Source organism: Pipistrellus hanaki, assembly GCF_964339955.1.
Source record: "Pipistrellus hanaki genome assembly, chromosome: 12".
Taxonomy (NCBI): Eukaryota; Metazoa; Chordata; class Mammalia; order Chiroptera; family Vespertilionidae; genus Pipistrellus; species Pipistrellus hanaki.
The window spans coordinates 20,073,747-20,094,573 of NC_140514.1; the positions used below are offsets into that span (position 1 = coordinate 20,073,747).

Genomic DNA, 20,827 nt, shown 5'->3' on the forward strand with positions numbered 1-20,827 from the left:
TTTAGCCAGAGTCATCTGTTATCTTGGCGGTGGGCAGGACACACATGCTGTGCTTGTGGGGAGGCTGGCCAGAGAGGCATGCTGGGAGACAGACAGCGAGGGCCAGAGGTTGCTGCGCTGGGGGACAGAGAGAAAACAGTGACGCTGGCAGGTGGCAGCTAAGGTCCCAGGGAATCGCAGCTGCAGGGCCCCATGGCTGAGACGGCCCCCGAGGACAGAGGCCTGCGGACCAGAGCTGCTCCCCAGGACGCCTCGGTGAGTGCTGGGGCGTCACCTCCGTCCTGCTGGGTGGGGGTGAGCTGGGCCTTATTCTCCTCCCTCGGGAACCTTCTGTCCACAAGTGATAGTGAGTGAAGTGAGGCCGAGGCAGCTAGACCCCATTTCCTGGGAGTCGAGCTGGGAATCCCTGCAGCAGGAAACCCAGGAGACCGGATGGCAGGTGACGTCTGTGGGAACATCCGGATTTATGCTCAAAATGTGGCTACAGCAGGCAGCCGTGCTACTCCAGAGAGAGCTGGGAGGAACAGGCGACAGCCAGGGGCCGAGAGGCTGGGGCCCGCATAAGAAACGCTTACTTGAGAAATGGCCTTTGACTAACGTCGGGGCAGGGGTAGGATCTGAAGCTGGAGGCTGACTGGGAAGGCTGAAAGGATAATGATCCCCACCCTCCACCCTTGCCTCACCCCCCCTCCCTTTCTTTGTCTGCCTGCTCTGGGGACTAGGGGGGAGAGAGGGGAGTCACTGAGGACACCACACACCAAGGGGAAGGCCACAGTCTTGAGTTGCTGACCTGAGCCAGGCCCACCGGGGCCCACCATTCTGGTGAGCTCGCCACCACTGCAGATGACCAGCTCTGCTCTGGGAATACCCACAGGGCTGAGCTCAACAGGAAATGACTCCCAGGAACCGTGACTGCCATGCTCACAGCCTGACCAGGATGCAGACTCCGCGGTGGCTGACGTTGTCCTAGAGGGTCTGACAGTGCAGCCACCATGGCTCAGGAAGCTGGCCTCTAGGAGTGCGGGCAGGAATCTGTGGCTCCCATTCTCTTTTCTCCGATCCTGTCACTCCAAGTGCCAAGAGAACCAGGAGATGAGGGCTACATATCCTACGTCTAGACATTTTAAAGTTGTTAAGCTTAAAAACTATTAAATAAAAAATAGTTTCTATCCTCGTACCTTCATGGACCTTCCCCACAACCTGGAATGCCGGGTATGAATTTAAAACTTCTAGGACTTCAGCCCTGGCCAGGGGGCTCATTTGATTGGAGCATCATCCCGATGAGCCAAGGTTTCCGGTTTGGTCCCCGGTCAAGGCACAAACAAGAATCAACCAAGGAATGCATCAATGAATGGAACAACAAATCTCTCTCTCCCTCCCTCCCTCCCTCCTTCTCCTTCTTTCCCTCTGTCTCCCTTCCTCTCTCTCTTTCTCTCTTTAGAAATCAATCAATTAAAAATAAAATAAAAATTCTAGGACTTCTTGGAGGAACAACTAGAATGTACTGGCACAGGGAAACCAGCTTCCAACCCAATTCACAGCCTGTCTGCCTCCTCTGCCCACCCCAGCTCCACACGTGACCTCACACGCCCACCCTGCCCACTCCCATTCCAGAAACACTCTCCACAGACAGATGCCCCCGTGGCCGGGGGTGGCCAGTTGGGCAGTACTGTCCGTCAGGAGGAGGGGCCTGGGCAAGGTCCACACAGGCCCTGAGAGTGCACTTGCGGTCATTCGCACAGGGAATTCTGGGGCCCTGGTACGCGGGGTGGCCAGTGTCCTCAGCCACAGACGCCTCAGTCCGAGTGCAGGACCCTGACCAGAGGAGAGTGAGAGGGGCCCAGGCCTCCGGGCAGAGCTGTGTGAGGCCTGAGCGGGACATTTTAGAGAAAGCCTGGCTGTTCCCCTCCGCCAAGAACAAAGCCTGTGTGCATCCTCAGCCCGCGTCCTCAGCACGTCGCTGCTTGTCCAGGCCACGGGCTCCTCATCTCAAGACGAGGACCCTGTGCTCTGTGCTCCCAGTTTCTTTCCTCTCTGTGCTCCGACGGAGGAGTTCGATCAGAAGTTAATAGAAGGAGAAATTACAGTGTAGCCCAGCAGGAGCCGAGCTGGTTACCTACAAATAAACCCGCTTTTGCTTTTTTGGGTGTCACCTGTCAGAAATTCAAGTGATGTTCTGACAGTCGTACTGATTAAGATGTCAGCCAAGTAGATATTTAAGTATTTGAAAAATACAGCGCGTTTGTCAAAACCTCAGGAAGAGCCTCACAAATCCTTCCTGGGAGCCAAGGAAAATACTTCAAATGGGACAGAGGCCACAGATTCTCTTCTTCGGAAAGCTGAGCTGCCAATGCTGCTCCCAAAGGCACAGTCTCCTGAGTGGGGTTGGGGTCTGGACTGCCCTAGCCAGTCCAGGGCACAGGGGATGCTCTGAGCCCCAGAACCCTCACCTCCTCGGAGCACCTACCTAACTGGAAAGTGGACACCTCCCCTCCCCCCTGGCTTGAGATCACCTCCAGATTCCAAACTGTCCAAGTTTCCTTTCTCAGCAGCCCCTCCCCCGGAAATCTAACCTGGGGAGGGCCAGATGTTTGTTTGCAGAAGCAATTTCTCAGCTAACTCATGTCTTATACCCATTGACTACCTTCCTTCCTGCAGATATTTGCTGTTTAAAAACAAGCAAACAGACAGGATGCTTATTTGCCCGTAGAATCTCTGGTAAGGTAACAAAAGTAAATGGTAAAGCTGGGCGCTGCGGATGCTGGTGGTGGAGGTGGTAGGGGCCGTGCTGGGATCCAGGAGCCTTCTGATCTGCTCTTGGTCTTCCCAGGAGCTTCATTGTCTGCCTCTGAGGGTGCAGACCCTCTCACCTCCTCCACCTCCATCCATGTCTTAGAGGCATTAGCAGCTGGAGGTCGAGGTAGGAGTAGAAATCTGGAGTTCTACTCGCTGGCCAGCTCTCTCAATTTGAAAACATATTTTGAAATATTTCAGACAGTTCAGCTGGAAGAATAGTGAGCCCTCATATTCTCTCCAGGAGCCCGGACCCCGAACGCCCTTTACTCTCCTCCCTTATATATCCCCCTCAGTTCTGTTCCCCAAAGATAGCGCTTCTGCCGAATGCGCTGCTTATCTTCCCCACGTTTCCCTGTATCACTTAGGATCTTCATGGTATTAGTTCTAACATTAAACAAGCTAAGGGGCCATGGTCTGCTGTTTCCAGACTCTCCCAGAAATCTGTGGGCCACTCGCAGTGGGCCTGCCGCTGACTGTCACCTGTACTTATCGCCTTCCACTCATTGCTCTGGAATATACCTCTCACCCCCCACCATTGCAGAGAGGCTTTGACAAAGACTGGCTGGTGTTATTTCCACAGAAACCATCATCATGCTATTTTCCCACACAGCACCTTGTATACACAGTGAAAATACACCCTGACTGGCTGCCTGAGGTCAACCTGCCTCTGCGCCTCACCTGTCCTGCTCCATCCTAATCACCTGTCTCACCCGCTAACGTCTGAGCTTCTCAAAGACTGTCTTTCCCACGGTCACATCCCAAACTCCGTGCCTGAAACGTGCCATGGGCTCCCAATATGTGTTTGTTGGATGCTTGATTGATTGATTGATTGACTGCAGGAATGCATCAGCGTGCGACTGGCCCCTGTGAGGGCAGACCAGAGGAAGCTGGAACTTGTTAGCAAATATGTACTTTCCCCTGCACTACAGAATGGAGGGAAACTGGAATGCATGAAAAAAAAAAAACAAAAAAAAAAACAAAACAAAACAAAAAAAAAAACCCAGAAACTTTACTGGGCAGGGTTTTTTTCTAGGTTGCAGGGATTATATAATTGAATTGATAAAAATAGAAGGAATTCAGATCTGCAGATGGTCAGTACCATTCAAAGGTATCAGCTGATACCACAAAACATCGATTTGATGGACGTTCAAATACAGCACCACTCCAGCAAAAATAGCAACAAGACGAAGGAGGAGCAGGAGGAGCAGGAGGAGGAGAAAGGGACTTCCTTTGAATCTCCCAACAGCCTTTTCAGTAGCTTTGTTGTGCAAAACTCCTCATCAAAATAAAATGCAACTTTCCTAAGGATGGTGTCCTCGTAAACTTGGAGCATTGGCTTGCTGACTAGCGCTTTTCCTCTCGCATGCTGGTATGTGAAGCCTGTTGACATTAGGAGATACTAAGTCTGATGCGGGGAAGAGCAAGTCAAAGGACGGTTCCCAGCTCAGGTCTTCCCCGAGCGCAGAGGCTCACAACTCCCTCCAGTCCAGAGACTGGTTCTCATCCACTATGGGCTGCTTGGGTTCACGGCCCACAAGCCTGCACTTGAGGTTCTCTGGGGCCAGGAACTGGACCGGTGGGGTGGGGATGGGGGGATCAGCGGGGGGAAGACGAGATGTGCCCTCATCGAGGCCCCATTGTCTCACAGCTCTTGGGTCCACCTGGCCCGACCCATGTCTTGCCAATTCAGATCCCAGCCACACTAGCTGCTGTTCTCACCTGCCGGGTCTCCCCCTCAGCTTATCCCGTGTCCTCGGCAGCTTCTGAAATAGCCCCTCATCTGGTCATGTCTCCCTGCAGGGCCTCCAGGACAGCTTGTTCTCCTCTGAAAGTGACAACAGCCTGTACTTCACTTACAGTGGCCCGTCCAACACCCTGGAGGTCCAGGGCCTCAGCTACCAGGTAGAGGCACTCCTAAGAACAAGGTGGGGAGCGTGGGCAGAGAAGGCCAAACAGTCTCCTAAGTGGCCCGGCGGGATGGGTGCAAGCCCCATGGAGGCCCCTTCCATGGCCCTGGGGTTTTCAGGCATAAGCAGAGGCCCGTGTTAAAGCATGAAGCAAACTGTGTGAGCCTGTGGGGGAGAAAGATCTCTAGAACCTCTGGATCCTTTATTAACTTTATATTTTGAAACAAGTTTAGACTTTTGAAAAAGTTGCAAAAATGGTGCAGCGTTCCCGTTACCCTTTGTCCCACTTTCCCTGACATGAACAGCTTGCTGACCTGCAGTCCGCAGCACAGTGATCCAAACGAAGGTATTACAGGGGTATGAGACTAGGAACTAAACTACAGACTTCCTGTAGATTTTTTTCACTTTTTGAATCTTTTCTAAATGTCCTGTCCCTGGAGCTAAATAAAACATTCAGAGTGCAAGTGCCTTTCCCACACTTCCCCAGGGGCAGACCCCGAGGAGCCCAGTTGGAATAGGATGGGGCCTGGGATGGAGCCTCAAATCTGGCTTCCCATGGACGTGAGTTGGGACGAGCTAATGAGCCATGCCATCACTTCTCTCTGCACTGTCACTTGCTAGCTATGTGACTATGAGCAAGCTACTGCCTGCTCTGAGCTTTATGAGAACAGGGATTCTAATCACATCCATGTAATAGGTTTGCAATGAAGACTGCATGAGATAATGAGTGTAGATCGCTTAATACAATGCCTTGCACATAGCAAACATTCGGTCAATTCCTGTTATTACTGAGTGAAGGCATCGTTTTACTTGAGGTGTTTTTATTTCTGTTCTGCTATGACACACATTTCCCAGGTGTTATCGTCAGACAGCTCCAGGCTCTCAGGATGGTGGGCTCGCCTCCGTGCCTGGTAGAGCTTGCCGGGAAGCCCCTCGGGCCTGGTGTATCAGCGGGAGGAGGGCTCCTGCAGTGAGCCGAACAGAAGCTCCCGAAGCTGCTGAGCCCCCAGCTCTCTGAGGAACCTTCTGGTGTCTCCCCACAGGTGGACATGGCCTCCCAGGTGCCTTGGTTTGAGCAGCTGGCTCAGTTTAAGATGCCTTGGGCCTCTCATAAGGACTCCTGTGAACTGGGCATCCAGAACCTGAGCTTCAAAGTGAGGAGCGGGCAGATGCTGGCCATCATAGGGAGCTCAGGTACCGCGAAGGGCAGGCAGTGGGGCCGTGGGATGCAGGATGGTCCCTTGGACAAGTGGATGCTCCCACAGAACCCTTCCCTGACTAGGAGAGTCCTCTAGCTGAGTGCTTGAGAGCACAGGTTCTGGGGCTGACAGGCCAGGTTCAGATCTCTGCTGCTCCACTTCGCAGCTCTTGGACAGTTGCTGAGTTGCTGAGAATCCTTGGTGTGGAATCAGGACTGAGCCTTTTGAAGCTGCAGCTGTAACAGCTGTGATTGAGACCAAGTCAAAAACCTCTCCAGGATCCTCAGGCAGCTTCAGAATGGAATGTTCTTTTCAGGGAGCTCCTCCACCCAAAGAGCATTCATTGCTCCCTCGCAATCGGATTCTGGTTACGGTCAGACAGTGGGTAGACACAGCCCCTCCAAGTCTGGGCCCAAGTTTCAACCCTCTGCACAGCTCCAGATGCTTGCAGTGCCTCAAACAGTCACTTCCATGTGCCAGACGTGGCATTGCCGAAGGCGGGGCTGAAGGGGCCTCGGAGAACAGAGTCCACTCTCATCATTGTCTTCTTCTACCTTTCTTTCTCCTTACCTGTTTGGAAGCATCTTTACAGGAGGGTTTTCAAATTATCTAGCCCTCCATATTTCTAGTCTCTTCCCCCGGCCTTTCTCTCTTTCTCTCTCTCTCTCTCTCTCTCTCTCTCTCACACACACACACACACACACACACACACACACTCTCTCTCTTTCTCTCTCTCTCTCTCTCTCTCTCTCTCTCTCTCTCTCTCTCTCTCTAAGAACATACATTTCATGCAGACCTAGAACTAGAACTTTGGTCTCCTGATTATAATCTCAGATGAAATAATGTCTCCCTTACATCGTGTTAGAGACAGCACTTTATGCCTTCTCATTAATCATTACCAGAAGTACAGATTACTCAACTTTTTAAACATCTGCTCCAAATTTTTACAATCTTCAGATAGGGAAGTTCTGTTTATTGTCTAACCAAAGATCAAATGTGTGTAAGTGTACTTTGTCACTGGAAACCCCCCCACACACACACACACACACATACACACAGGTCATAGCCTAACTGCTCGTGGCCCCCTACCCTGAAACTCTGACCTAAATAGGAAAAAAGAGTAGGTATTTCATAGGCCAGCTTTGTTTTTGTTTTTAACTCCTGGTGGCTCTTCTTGTTTTATCTGCTTTCCCTTCAAGAATTAACAATCTCGGAGACCCATGGGCTGTTACCAGGCCATCTCGCTGCCCAGAGCCCTGCAGCTGTCAGCATCCCTGGTTGGGAGATGCTACGTTGAGCAGGTCCTTTGATCACAGGAGAGGCTCAGTGGGTTTAGTTTCGGGTTTGCTTGGCAGAAATTATTAAGATGATTTCTTAGAAAGGCTTATCAATAATACTTGCGACATCTATTCCACTCACACAAAATAATATAGTCTATTTATATAATATGGTTAGAGTTTTCTTCAATCTTTATTGTTGAAAGTATTGCATATGTCCCCTCTTTCCCCCATTGACTCCTTCTAGACGGTCCAAGCCTTCTTGTCTATGTCCATGGGTTATGCATATATGCATGCAAGTTCTTTGTTTAATCTCTTCCCACCCACCTACCCATTCCCTCTGAGATTAGACAGTCTGTTCCATGCTTCTATGTGTCTGGATCTATTTTGTTCATCAGTTTCTAGTTCTAATTTAAAAAATAAAACAGCCCAGGCATTTTAGCTTCTCCTATGGACTCAGCAGTGCCGAAGGTGCTCTCCCATAAATGAACTTACTGCTCCAGAGATCCCTTTTATGAGGATCTCAAATGCAAGTGTTTGCTCCTGGTTCAGGAGGGTCTCCCCAGTCGTACCAAAGCTGGAAAGGCACCCACTGCTCTCACTGGTAGGGTGGTCGAAGGAGGAACACACAAGGCCAAAATGGGTAAAAAATCGTGAATGTATTAGGTCATCTGGAAACCCAGATGCGCTGAGCCCCAAAATGGCACCAGCCCCCAAAGACGGGGAGTCAGAGGTGACCTAACACTCACAAAGTCTTGTTTAGGAAACGTGGCCTTTCCCCTCCTGACTGGGAATCCCACGGTCCCTGCGAATGTTGGCAAAGTCCCCTGTGCTCCCAGAGCCCAGAGCCGGTGTCCAAGGCTGAGCAGGGCACAGGGCCAGAGCCCACCTCTCTCGTTTCTCTCCTGGCCACGGGGCCCCACCTCAGTTCTCAGGGACCCTGAGAGAGGTGCACTCAGGAGGCAGCATATCTCTCTCACATCAGTGATTCTCTCTTCCCCCACGTCCACCTGTGGGGAGACATCAGAAGGTTCCTCAGAGAGCGTGGGGCCCAGCAGGTTGGGGAACTTTTGTACGGCTCGCTACAGGAGCCCTCCTCCTGCTACCCTTCACCCTGAAAGCCTGTGGTCCCTATGCAGACGGAGCCCTGGGGAAACTTCTTGATTTTCATTTTTTTGCAAAGAGGCCAGGGGGCTGCCTGCAGGAGGCGCTTGGTTTGTGTCAAAGACTTGTTACCTGATGTGCATTGGCACCTTCCTTGTTTGGAAACAGCTTGGAAGATTTGCTCACTAAAAGGGATGTGTAGACAGGCTCCCTCCTGGGGGAAGTGGGCAGGCTCTTCCCAGCTCTGTCCCACGAAGGTGCTCTCAGATCCTGAGCCCAGTTCTCTTTCACGGTTTAAGTGGCTGTCAAAGAAAGAGTCTCCTCGAGCATCCGGAATCCTGCTGCAATCTGGCGCATCCCCACAGCGATAGCAATCACTATGTCATTCAGAAGTGGGTGGTATGCATTTGTGTGCAATGGATCATTGTTTTGTTGCAGTTTTTGTTGTTGTTGTTGTTTTGTAGGGAGAGTAAATAGTATCACTGATAAAAAAAAAAAAAAAAATAAGAGCATATAGGCTCTGGCCAGATAGCCCAATGGGTTAGAGCATCATCCCAATATCCCAAGGTTATGAGTTTGATCCCTGGTCAGGGTACATATAAGAATCAACCAATGAATGCATAAATAAGTGAAACAACAAACTGATCTCTCTCTCTCTCTCTCTCTCTCTCTCTCTCTCTCTCTCTCTCTATTTTTTCCTCCCTCTCTAAACTCAATTAAAATTTATTTTTTAAATAAGAGCCTGTAAAAGGTGGAGAGGAACTCAGAATACACATGTACACCGTGCTGTAATTTTAAAATCATTCCCACATTTGTTACTTTTCTATTTTTTTTCCTCCCTTACTTCTGAAAATAGACTCGCTTTCACATTTTTTAAAAGACACCCTATTAATTCTTCAAATTAGTCCTTCCCACAAAGCCAGCTTCCAAGCCAAACGAGATGAATGGTGAAATGCCACTGGCACGTTTGCCAGCCCCCAATAGCTCAGCTTCACTGCGCAGTTAACGCCAGCCTTGCTTCCGAGGGAGGGGACACACTGCAGGCACAGGCAGGCCTGTGACAGCCCCGACTTCATCCTTCTCTTGCCACTCGGCCCCTGGCGGACCTGGCTTCAGCCCCCAGCATCCCTGTGCCCGCATCGCTGTGCTCAGGATGGCTGTGGGCTGCCCCATCCAGGGCTGAGTGCGGTGCTCCTTCCCTAGGACCAGTCCCTTCTGTGAGGACAGACAGCCCAGGCTCACTGTGGCCCCCAGGCTGGCCCTGCAGACTGTGATTTCAGGGATGTCTCTGGTGGCTTCACAGGTTGTGGGAGAGCCTCTCTGCTGGACGTGATCACTGGGCGAGGCCATGGTGGCAAAATTAAGTCGGGTCAGATCTGGATCAACGGGCAGCCCAGCACGCCCCAGCTGGTGCGGAAGTCGGTGGCCCACGTGCGCCAGCATGACCAGCTGCTGCCCAACCTGACTGTCCGCGAGACCTTGGCTTTCGTGGCCCAGCTGCGCCTGCCCAGAACCTTCTCCCAGGCTCAACGTGACAAAAGGGTAATTGACTCTGTGACCCCAAAAACCATGACCTCTTCCCCCTCCCTGCCTCAGGACCCAGCCACCGGTGGTTTGAACAACCCAGCTCACCATCCACCCATCCACCCACCCACCCATCCATCCTTCCTTCCATCCACCCACCCATCCATCCACTCATCCATCCATCCATTCATCCATCCATCCATCCATCCATCCATCCATCCATCCATCCATCCATCGTAGGCTCCGCCCCGCCCCTCACCAGCCTTTACAGCCCCAGAGCCCTCTGTGAGCCATCTCAGCCCAGGTGGTTCCCTTCCCAGCAGGTGCCAAAACATGTGATGGGTGTTTGCTTTGTGGTCCTCCATGGGGGCAGGGAGTCCAACTGCCCTGTGTCCAAGACACGGCCACATTCCCAGCCCACGACATCCGTGCACAGGCTGTCAGTGTATCAGGGGGACGAAGCTGGGGCTTTAAGCCCATCCAGAGACGCAGGTGTCTCGATACTGTGGAGCAGAATAGTCTGGCCTTGAGCGGGGCCCGGCCCCTCTGGTCCTCAGGTGGACGACGTGATCGCGGAGCTGCGGCTGCGGCAGTGCGCCCACACGCGCGTGGGCAACACCTACGTGCGGGGGGTGTCGGGGGGCGAGCGGCGGAGAGTCAGCATCGGGGTGCAGCTCCTGTGGAACCCAGGTGAGGGCTGTGGGTGCTGGGCGGGCAGGAGGGGCCTGGGTTTGCCCACCTGGCTTAGCCTGGTCTAGACAGGCTCCTGCCCACTGACCAGGCCCCTCTCTTCCCCCGGAAGGAATCCTCATTCTGGACGAGCCCACCTCGGGGCTCGACAGCTTCACGGCCCACAACCTGGTGAAGACGCTGTCCAGGCTGGCCAAGGGCAACCGGCTGGTGCTCATCTCCCTGCACCAGCCTCGCTCCGACATCTTCCGGCTGTTCGACCTGGTCCTCCTGATGGCGTCGGGCATCACCGTCTACCTGGGGGCGGCCCAGCACATGGTCCCCTACTTCACCGCCCTCGGCCACCCCTGTCCTCGCTACAGCAACCCCGCCGACTTCTACGGTGAGCTGGCCGGCCAGGCTGTGGCCTGGGATACGGGGCTCCCCAGAGCCTGCTGGATAGATGAGGGGGCGGGACGAGGGGTGGGCAGAGCGGGCGCTAGCATCAAATGCTAGAAACGAGGCCTGAGAAAGGCAGCTGCTGACACAGCCCCCACCCCTGTGCACACACAGATTAAAAACGCGACGTGTGCCACGCTGTAGGGAGGGGTGGGATCCAAGAGAGTTTGGATCCATGTCTACAATCGTGGCCTTTACTCAGCCTCTATATAGAAATAGAATGTTTGAAATTGGGAGCCTCCAGGAAATCGTAAAGCTGCACCCACAGAGACAGCGAGCCAGAAGACACCGGGTGGGAGTGTTGGAGGGGTGGTGATGGGGAGCCGGGGTGCGGGCCAGCTCAGGGCCTTTGGTGCTCTCGGACAATGAATCTCTAGATGTGAAATTGCTGTCAGCACCGGAGAGGCCCTTCTGCTTGGGTGCTGAGCCCTCAGCCGATGGCCCTCCGGGGACACGTGGACACTGTCTTCACTCCTGTGGGGAGGTTGCCCCCCAGATGCCTGCCCCGAAAGCAGGTGCCCAGCACTGAGTGCTGAGGGACACGGCCTACCCCATAGCTGGCTGCTGCCCCAGCCTTCTCCCGGGACGGGCTGGTGTAGAGAGGGCCCTACCATAAGCATGATGGCAGGGCCCGTCTCCTTGAGGGCAGACACAGGGCCCAAAGCCCCACACCCCAGCAGGGTGTCCCTTTGACCCTCACAGCCCCGCCCGGCCAAGGTCACCTCTATCCCCACGGATGAGAAGACGGGAATCCAAAGAGTTAGACACCTTGCACAGCCGTAAGGTGCAGAACTGGGATTCCCTACCCATGTGTGCCAGCCCCCACTCTGACTCCGGGCCCTGCTGCCCACCCTCCTCCAACCAGCAGCCACCCTCCCCCTCCCCCAGGGGGACAGGCACTCTCTTCACCCGCCAGCCCTGTGCTCCGCACGGTGTGAACTCACCCAGAAGTCACCCCCTCCCTCCCTCCCTGTGTCAGGTGCCAGCCAGGCTCCCTGCCAGTGTGTCATCCTCAGGCCAGCCGTCCCCAGATCAGATAAGGGGGCAGAGGGCACCTGCCAGCCTGCCACCGGGATGAACTGCAATAACCCCTGGGCCCGGGTTACCAGAGGTCAAATACCCAGACCGGACCTGAAAACACTTGCTTTTTCTTTACGTTTTATTGTCACCATTTTTGGGGGGTTGGGGGCTCTTGCCGATAAGACCCTCCCTGCCTCGGGGTGTTGGGGGCTGTGGGCAGAGCCCAGCGGTGTCCAGAGTCTGGCGTCCTGAGCTCCACCCCTGCACACTGAGGGCACACGTCCCAGCTCACCAGGCCCTCCTAGACCTTATCCTCCCTGAGAGAGGACGGAGGAGGGAAGAGGCAGAGAGGCTCAGGGGTCACCCCAGCCAAGGGAGGTTGGAGGGAGCCTGCAGGGGCTGGGCCAGGAAGGCCCTGTGTGCCCAGCCAGGGGTGCCCACCTAGCACTGCAGCGGCCCTATAAGAGAAGGCCTAGGCCTGGCTCCCAGGTGTCCCCACAGGGTCAGGGGGGCTGGGAGGGGACAGCTGGTTCTGCAGCCCGTCATGCTGGCTCCCCTACCTGGGGACAGTGAGAGATTTAGTTGTCATTAATGGACCCCTGGCACGTCCAGCTGAAACAGCCTCCCCACATGGGCAGGCTGTGTGAGAAGCCACATGGCAACTGACAGGGAGGACTAGGACTCCAGGGGCCCAGACCCCTCGGCCTCGGCGGGCCAGCCCACAGGGAGGCTGAGTCCTGCTCCCGAGCTGCCGGGACGGCCGGGGCTGGAGCCGGGGTTTCCCTGGGCCACGGCCTGTGGATCCGGAGGTGCAGGGCCTTCTTCTCTGCCCTGAGGTGTCCTGTCAGGAGCCTGGGTGTGGGGCCTCATCTGTGGTCCCCTTCCCCGGAGGCGGGCTTTCTGTGGATGTGGCCAGCTGGCCCAGGGGAGCAGCCCTGGGGGTCTCTGTCCTTCTCTCTGCTCTGACCGTGCTTCATGGTCCCCTCCCAGAGGGCCAGGAGCATGTGGGCCCCGGGGTGGGCCTGTCCCGATGCCTCCCTGCGAGCAGTGCAGGGCCGGGTCCCCCGTGACCCCACACACTCTGCTTGCAGTGGACCTGACCAGCATAGACAGGCAGAGCCGGGAGCGGGAAGTGGCCACCAGGGAGAAGGCGCAGTCCCTCGCAGCCTTGTTCCAGCAAAAAGTGCGTGGCTTCGATGACTTCCTGTGGAGAGCGGAGGCCAGGGAGCCGGGCGCGGACTCCTGCTCCAAGAGGTGAGGCGGCAGGGTGGCTCAGTGGGGAGAGCCCTCCGGGAGGCGGCCACCCCCATGTCCCTATGACACACTCTCCGCCTCGACAGCCTGGTCCTCCCGAGTGACCCCAACCACCTCTCGACGCCCACCCGGCTGCCCGGCCCCGTGCAGCAGTTCGCCACGCTGATCCGGTAATTGTCTGCCGTTTCTCACACTCACACTCACACACACACACTCACCCGCCATCCCTCCCACCCCGGGCGAGAGACGGCTGTAGCCAGTTAAGCCCTCTCTAAAGTGAACTGGGAGGAGCCGCAGGAGTCTGAAGTGAATGCAGAGAAGTAAATCCTTGGGGAAAAGTCAGCATCACCGAGACCAGCACCAGCTCTGGCGTGTGATTCGGAGCATCCCCGCTATTTTATTCTTTCTTTCTTTTCTTTTTTTTCAATTTTTTAAAAAATATATATTTTATTGATTTTTTACAGAGAGGAAAAGAGAGAGATAGAGAGTTAGAAACATCGATGAGAGAGAGAAACATTGATCAGCTGCCTCCTGCACACCCTCCACTGGGGAGGTGCCTGCAACCGGGGTACATGCCCTTGACCGGAATCGAACCTGGGACCCTTCAGTCCGCAGGCCGACGCTCTATCCACTGAGCCAAACCGGTTTCGGCCCCGCTATTTTATTCTTTAAACAAAATCCAAATGTCCCGGCGGGGCAGAGACCACAGAACGCACTTGGGCTGCTGGTGAGGAATTCAGGCAGCACAGGAGGCCCTCCCGTCACCCTCCCTCTGAGGAAGCCACAACCTGTGAGGCTGTCTGAGCGGTTCCCATGCCCCTAACCTTTTAAAACACAGAAATGGGGCCTTCCTCCACTTATTGGTCTTTGCTCTGTAGCCACGTTAGGCTGGCTTTTTGTGTGGGGAGGGAGGGTTCCTTAGAATGGTTCCCCGGCCCCTCCTGGCTCAGATCTTCCTGGGCAGTCCAGTCCAATCCAGCCGTGATCCACTTACCCTGGGAGACCCTGTGGATGGTCAGACTATTTTAGGCTTTTGCTATGACAAGGAACTGTAGCCAACATCCTTGTACATGCCCCTCTGCATGCCTGATCGGCGATGTCCTCCGGTAGCTTCTTTAAGTAAAATCTCCAGCCAGACAGATCGGTGATGAAAGCAGCGCCATCATTCACCGAGTCTCTCTCTGCCATGAGCCAGAGGCTTTCACCGGCTCACGCGGCCCTCACAGCGGCTCCGTGACGTGGCCACGGCGATCCCCGCTTTACCGATGAGAAAGACGAGGCTCACAGAGACCCCGTGGCACGGCCAAGGTCATAGGCGGGTGGCACCTCTTTCCTCTGTTGTTTTTTTAAGGCGTCAGATTGCCAACGACTTCAGAGACCTGCCCACCCTCCTCATCCACGGGGCGGAGGCCTGCCTCATGTCCCTGGTCATCGGGTTCCTCTATTACGGCCACGGGGCCGTCCCGCTCTCCTTCATGGACACGGCGGCCCTCTTGTTCATGATCGGGGCGCTCATCCCCTTCAACGTGGTCCTGGATGTCATCGCCAAGTGTGAGTGCCCCCGCTCCCCGGCACCCGCGCCCCTCAGCACCCGCCGGCCCCCGAGGTGCTCTGAGCTCCCGGGGAAAACATGTGCATTGAATGTCACCATGGTTGGGAAGTAAAAGATGAGAGTTGTTTTCTCAGTGATATTACTATGCAAATGCCAGCAGATTTCCAAGGCGTCCTAGCATTCCTCTCCTGGCAGGATTCACACTTGACAGCAAGGGTACAAACCCCAGAATGACAAACATCCAGGTCAGGATGCTTTTACTCTGCCTTAAACACACACACACACACACACCCCATTTAGTCAAAATAACTATTTTTTTTTATTATGGCATATCTTTTTAAAAAAATATATTTTATTGATTTTTTACAGAGAGGAAGAGAGAGTTAGAAACATCGATGAGAGAGAATCATCGATCAGCTGCCTCTTGCACACCCTCTACTGGGGATGTGCCCGCAACCAATGCACATGCCCCTGACCGGAATCGAACCAGGGACCCCTCAGTCCGCAGACCGACGCTCTATCCACTGAGCCAAACCAGTCTCAGCCATATCTTTTTTTTTTTAATATATATATTTTATTGATTTTTTACAAAGAGGAAGAGAGAGGGATAGAGAAACATCGATCAGTTGCCTTCTGCACACCCCCCACCGGGGATGTACCCACAACCAAGGTACATGCCCTTGATCAGAATTGAACCTGGGACCCTTCAGTCCGCAGGCCACACTCTATCCACTGAACCAAGCTGGCTTCGGCACTATTTTTAATGGAACTAACGAGAGACTACCAAACAGGAAGGCTGTGAGGTAATTTCACTTTGTCAGTGTCCTTTTCTCCCCTTTCCTAGGTCACTCGGAGCGGGCGATGCTTTACTATGAACTGGAAGACGGGATGTACACGGCTGGCCCCTATTTCTTTGCCAAGGTGACTGCTGGGGCTGAGAGGGAGGGACCGCCCGGCGGGGTGGGGGTGGAGGCAGAGGAGGCTGCCCTCGTTATACGGAATCACAGAGAAGCATTTGGCTGAGCCAGGGATGGTAGATGCCATATTCCCTCGGGGCAGTGGTCGGCAAACCGCAGCTCGTGAGCCACGTGCGGCTCTTTGGCCCATTGAGTGTGGCTCTTCCACAAAATACCACGGCCTGGGCGAGTCTGTTTTGAAGAAGTGGCGTTAGAAGAAGTCTAAGTTTAAAAAACGTGGCCCTCAAAAGAAATGTCAATCGCCGCCCTGTTGGTATTTGGCTCTGTTGACTGATGAGTTTGCCGACCACTGCGGCCTAGGGGGGTTTCGGAGACTTGATGCTCTGTGAACACTTATCAGAAGGCCCAGGCTGCGGGCCAGGAAGGACACGGGTCAGCACAAACCTACGAAAGACAACTGGGAAACATCTAACCTCCTTCGCCTTCCCCAGTCCCACCGTGAACCCGGGGCAGGGCCGGCGGGTGCTGCCGTTCTCATTTCAAGGAAGCGGAGGCTCAGGGAGGTCACACAGCTCCTGGGTCTGGGCAGGCGGGGTGGGGCCGGGAAACCAGGCCTTATTGGAACAGATCCCCACTGCCTCCCTGGGGGAAACTGCTCTCACCTGTCCCAGAGGGAGCACCTGGCACCTGCAGAGGGAGCCAGGCTCCAGGGTCCCACCTCCCCGCACCCGGGAGAGTGGGGGCATCGCCCGGAGTGGCTGCCCTCAGCCGTGCATGAGGGACAGCGGCAGGCGGAGGCGCCGGCTCCACATCCTTGCACGGGCTGCTCTCGGCAGATCCTCGGGGAGCTCCCGGAGCACTGCGCCTACATCCTCATCTACGGGATGCCCACCTACTGGCTGGCCAACCTGCGCCCGGCCGCCGAGCCCTTCCTGCTGCACTTCCTGCTGGTGTGGCTGGTGGTGTTCTGCTGCAGGCTCATGGCCCTGTGCGCCGCCGCCCTGCTGCCCACCTTCCACATGTCCTCCTTCCTGGGCAACGCGCTCTACAACTCCTTCTACCTCACCGGCGGCTTCATGATCAGCCTGAGCAACCTGTGGACAGGTGAGGCGCGCGGGGGCCCCCTGCGGCTTCCGCCTGCGCTGGCCCGGAGGTGCGAGCGCACCATGTGGGTCCAGCTGTCCTGCACGCCGAGGGAATCACCCTCACCTGACCCCTGGGCATCACCCCTGACCCCCTCTCCCCCACCCTCCACATCGCAGCCAGCCGGGCCCATTCTGCCTCCCCCATCTTCCTGACATGTCCCCTCGCCTTCCCCCCTAGCCCTGGTCTTATGATCCGATCTTGGGCCAAGGCCATAGCCTGCTCTCTGTACCCTGGTCCCTCCGACGTGCCTCTCAGCCCTCCCCATGCAGAGTGAGCTTTCTTTTTTTTCTTTTTGTTTTAAATATGTTTTATTGATTTTTCACAGAAAAGAAGGGAGAGGGATAGAAAGCCAGAAACATCGATGAGAGAGAAAAACATCAACCAGCTGCCTCCTGCACAACCCCCACCCGGGATGTGCCCGCAACCAATGTACACGCCCTTGACTGGAATCGAACCTGGGACCCCTCAGTCTGCAGACCAACGCTCTATCCACTGAGCCAAACCAGTTTCGGCCAGAGTGAGCTTTCTCAGGGCAAACCACGGGGGAGGGCAGGCTGCTCACCCCCTGCTGCCTGCACCCGGCTCTCTAAGCCCCCACACCACACACTCCAGGCCCCCTCTCCATGGAAACGCCAGTCCACACTGTCCTCGGCTCTTCCTTCGGCCAGGCCTTCCCTGACCCTCCCAGGCAGGGCTCCGTGTTCCTCCTCCTCCTCCTCCTCCCCTCGCCCTCAGCCCTCCCCAGGGTCAGGACATGGACTCGAAAATCTTGCTCTGGGGCTGCTGAGTTTCTACAGCCCGCCTGCCCTGGGAGGCTGAGTGTGTGCTGGGAGGGACACCCAACACATTTCTCTCTGGAGTTGTTATGGACCAACACGCCCTGACCCCGCGGCCACTGGCCACCCCCACCACCACCCCTGTCCCGAGCTGCCCCTCTGCTCTTTCACCCTCTTGTCCACCCCCTGCCCTGCTCCATCAGGGGGCTTGCTTCTAGCAGGGCCCCCTGTCTCCAGACATGTTTCTTAGGGAGCAAGAGGTCGGCCGGTGTGAATAATGTGGCTCTCGCTGTCCTCAGTGCCTGCCTGGATCTCCAACGTGTCCTTCCTCCGATGGTGCTTTGAAGGGCTGATGCTGATCCATTTTAAAGGGCAAACTTACCATTTGGTGGTCGGCAACCTCACCCTCCCAGTCCCGGGAGACAAAGTAAGTAGCCGAGGGCTCAGACCCCTAACCCTGGCCTCCCTCTGGCCACCTCCATGAGCTTACTGATGTCCGTGTCCCCAGATCCTCAGCTCCATGCACCTGGACTCGTACCCGCTCTACGCCATCTACCTCATCCTCATCGGCATCAGCGGTGGCTTCGTGGCCCTGTACTATGTGTCCTTAAAGTTCATCAAACAGAAATCAAGTCAAGATTGGTGATTCAAACCCGGACTCCTACCTGCTGGTGAGGGGCTCAAGCAGACTTTTCCCCGGCACTCCCTTCCTCCCAAGAGCCCCCCCCCGAGGGTACAAGGAGGACAGATGAGGACAGTTGAGCACAGCTGCTCAGTAACATCTGGCCACGGTGCTGCAGTGGCACAAGCTGGCCACAGGATGGCAGTAGAATAAAGACAGTCGAAAGGGATTTCTGATCACTGGCCGGAGGAGGCTAAGATTACTGGGAACAGGAGAACCATGCTTGAGACACCTACAATATTGCTAATTTATTTCCTTTTGATATGTATTTATATAGGCAACTCAATACAGGATGAGAACAAATTAGGTATCAACTGAGTAACGAGGCCATGCAAGATGGTTTTAGATTGTGTGTTTACTACCCCAACTCAATTCTCTTTCCATCACCATTTATCCCCCTTTTCCCCTCTTCTCTTGCCTCCTCCACTTCCCTCTGATAATCACATACTGTTGTCTGTGCCTATGAAGTGTGGTTTTTGTTTTCTTAGTCTCTTGACCTTTTTCACCCAGCCCCCCAAACCCCCGCCCTTCTGACAGCTGTCAGTCTGTTCTCTGTATCTGTGAGTCTGTTTCTCTTTTGTTTGAAAGGTTAATTGTTCATCACATTCACTTGTAAGTGAAATCACATGGTATTTGTCTTTTTCTAACTGGCTTATTTCACCTAGCATAATACTCTCCAGGTCCGTCCATGCTGTTGCAAAAGGTAAGATTTCTTTTTTCTTTTTTCTTTTTTTTTAAATGGCTGAGTAGTATTCCATTGTGTAAATGTACCACAGCTTTTTTATCCACTCATCTACAGATGGGCACTCAGGCTGCTTCCAAAGTAGGCAAGAACTGATAGGGCCCAGAGGCAGCCAGAACATAATAGGGCCCAGAGGCAGCCAGAACATAATAGCCAGTGGAATATTTGGCCTCATCTCCCAGAATCCCAAGACTCTGTTTAGTCTCGGTCAAGACAGACTATGACCTAAAAGCTACCAGCGAATTGTATAAACCAAACTGAATAATTTAAAAATGTATTGAGCATCTACTCTGAGCCAGGTACCATACAAAACACTCAAAACAACCTGTGTGGTGGTTTGAGGACCATTTGACCCCAAACAGGAGCAGGGGGAGCGGGGAGGAGATAGTTCCCAAAGGAAAGCCAGAGTCTGGAACCAAAAGAGGTGGGTTTGGGAGGCAAAGTGTCCACCACAGGTTCCCAGGGTCCTGGCGACTTCGAGTGTGGCCCCCTGGCTGACGGCATGGGCCTTCCCTGGGAACAGGTTAGATAGCATCTCAGGCCCCGCCCAGACCCACCGGTTCAGAATCTGCATCTTAAGAAGACCCCGGGGTGATTTGTATGCACGCTGAAGGAGCAGTGTCCTTGTGCAACCATCACACGTGGGACATTCACATTGTCCCATTGTACGTTCCCATGGCCACCATCCCACGGGCACTCATTGCTCTGACAGTGCCCATCACAGCAAAGGACCCAGATGAAGATTTTGTCAATGGTCTCCAGTTTACAACAATCCTTAACTTTCCTCGACTTTCCTGACCTTAACACATACATATTTTACGGAATAGCTCTCAGCTTGCATTTGTTTGGTATATGTTCGTGATTCAATCAAGGCCCTGCGCCTTTGGGAGGGATATCACTGGAACAATGAGGTCTTCTCATTGCCTTCTGTCAGGTGGTTTCCATCCGTCCCGCTTGATGGAAGGGGTGCGTGCCCGGCTTCTCACAGTCAAGTCCCTGCTTCCCCTCCTTTTATAGTAAAAAAGCACTTTGTAGGTAGATACTTTGACACTATGTAAAGCTCCCATTCCTCATTAAACTTTCTATTTATTCATTTGAAATTTTATCCATATAAACATGTGGTTTCCTATTTTGTTCAGTGTGTTGCCTCCCTTTGCCATCTTTATGCATTTTGATGCACAGATTGCCCCTGAGTTGGCCACAGGAGCCCACGCTAGCTGGCATCTGCCTCCTTTCCACACGTCCCCATCACTCATTCACAACAAAGCAGTTCAGGCTCATCTTGTACATTCTCACCTGGTCCTGGAAGCAGCCATTTCTTTAAAGCATATTGGTCCCTCTTAGTGGAAAATGGTATTTAATAGCCAAGATCTGAGTGATAAGTATGCTCATTACTACTGGGGTATCACTGCTCTCAGGCCTTCTCCGTGGGCAAAGCTAAGGGATATATATATATATATATATATATATATATATACGCACACCATATATATATACCATATATATACCATATATACCACATATATCATATATATACCATATATATATATATATATATATATATATATATATATATATAAAATCTCCATGTTAATGTTTCCAGTTCCAATCCAGCACCACAGAGTTGATTCTAGTCCTCTCCTTTTTCATGGCTGTAATTTCCTCCTCCAATTCTAAGAAACCTGCCTTCCATTATCCTTAATATTTTCACTCATTTGGTTAATCCCTGTATATAACAATCTCCCACCTACACCGCCTGCCTTCTGACCCTGCTCATGCTGCTTGGGCTGTAATTCCCATCTC

The 20,827-nt window shown here is 53.9% G+C and overlaps 1 protein-coding gene across 1 annotated transcript; it reads left to right on the top strand.

The window, feature by feature from the left end:
- The first annotated feature begins 42 nt into the window (after window positions 1-42).
- Window positions 43-20,124, top strand: ABCG8 (ATP binding cassette subfamily G member 8). Its single transcript, XM_084901518.1, has 13 exons — window positions 43-255; window positions 4,597-4,698; window positions 5,747-5,897; window positions 9,587-9,825; window positions 10,365-10,497; window positions 10,610-10,879; window positions 13,047-13,209; window positions 13,296-13,379; window positions 14,561-14,760; window positions 15,606-15,682; window positions 16,515-16,782; window positions 17,900-18,027; window positions 18,109-20,124. The coding sequence occupies exons 1-13, from the start codon at window positions 193-195 to the stop codon at window positions 18,244-18,246; spliced, it is 2,016 nt and encodes a 671-aa protein (XP_084757644.1). The 5' UTR covers window positions 43-192; the 3' UTR covers window positions 18,247-20,124.
- The last annotated feature ends 703 nt before the right edge of the window (window positions 20,125-20,827 follow it).

Coding starts and splice junctions, on each gene's coding strand:
- ABCG8 (XM_084901518.1), top strand. CDS start 193: ATGGCTGAGACGGCCCCCGAGGACAGAGGCCTGCGGACCAGAGCTGCT. Junction 10,498..10,609: donor GCAGCTCCTGTGGAACCCAG/GTGAGGGCTGTG, acceptor TTCCCCCGGAAG/GAATCCTCATTCTGGACGAG. Junction 15,683..16,514: donor GCCCCTATTTCTTTGCCAAG/GTGACTGCTGGG, acceptor TGCTCTCGGCAG/ATCCTCGGGGAGCTCCCGGA.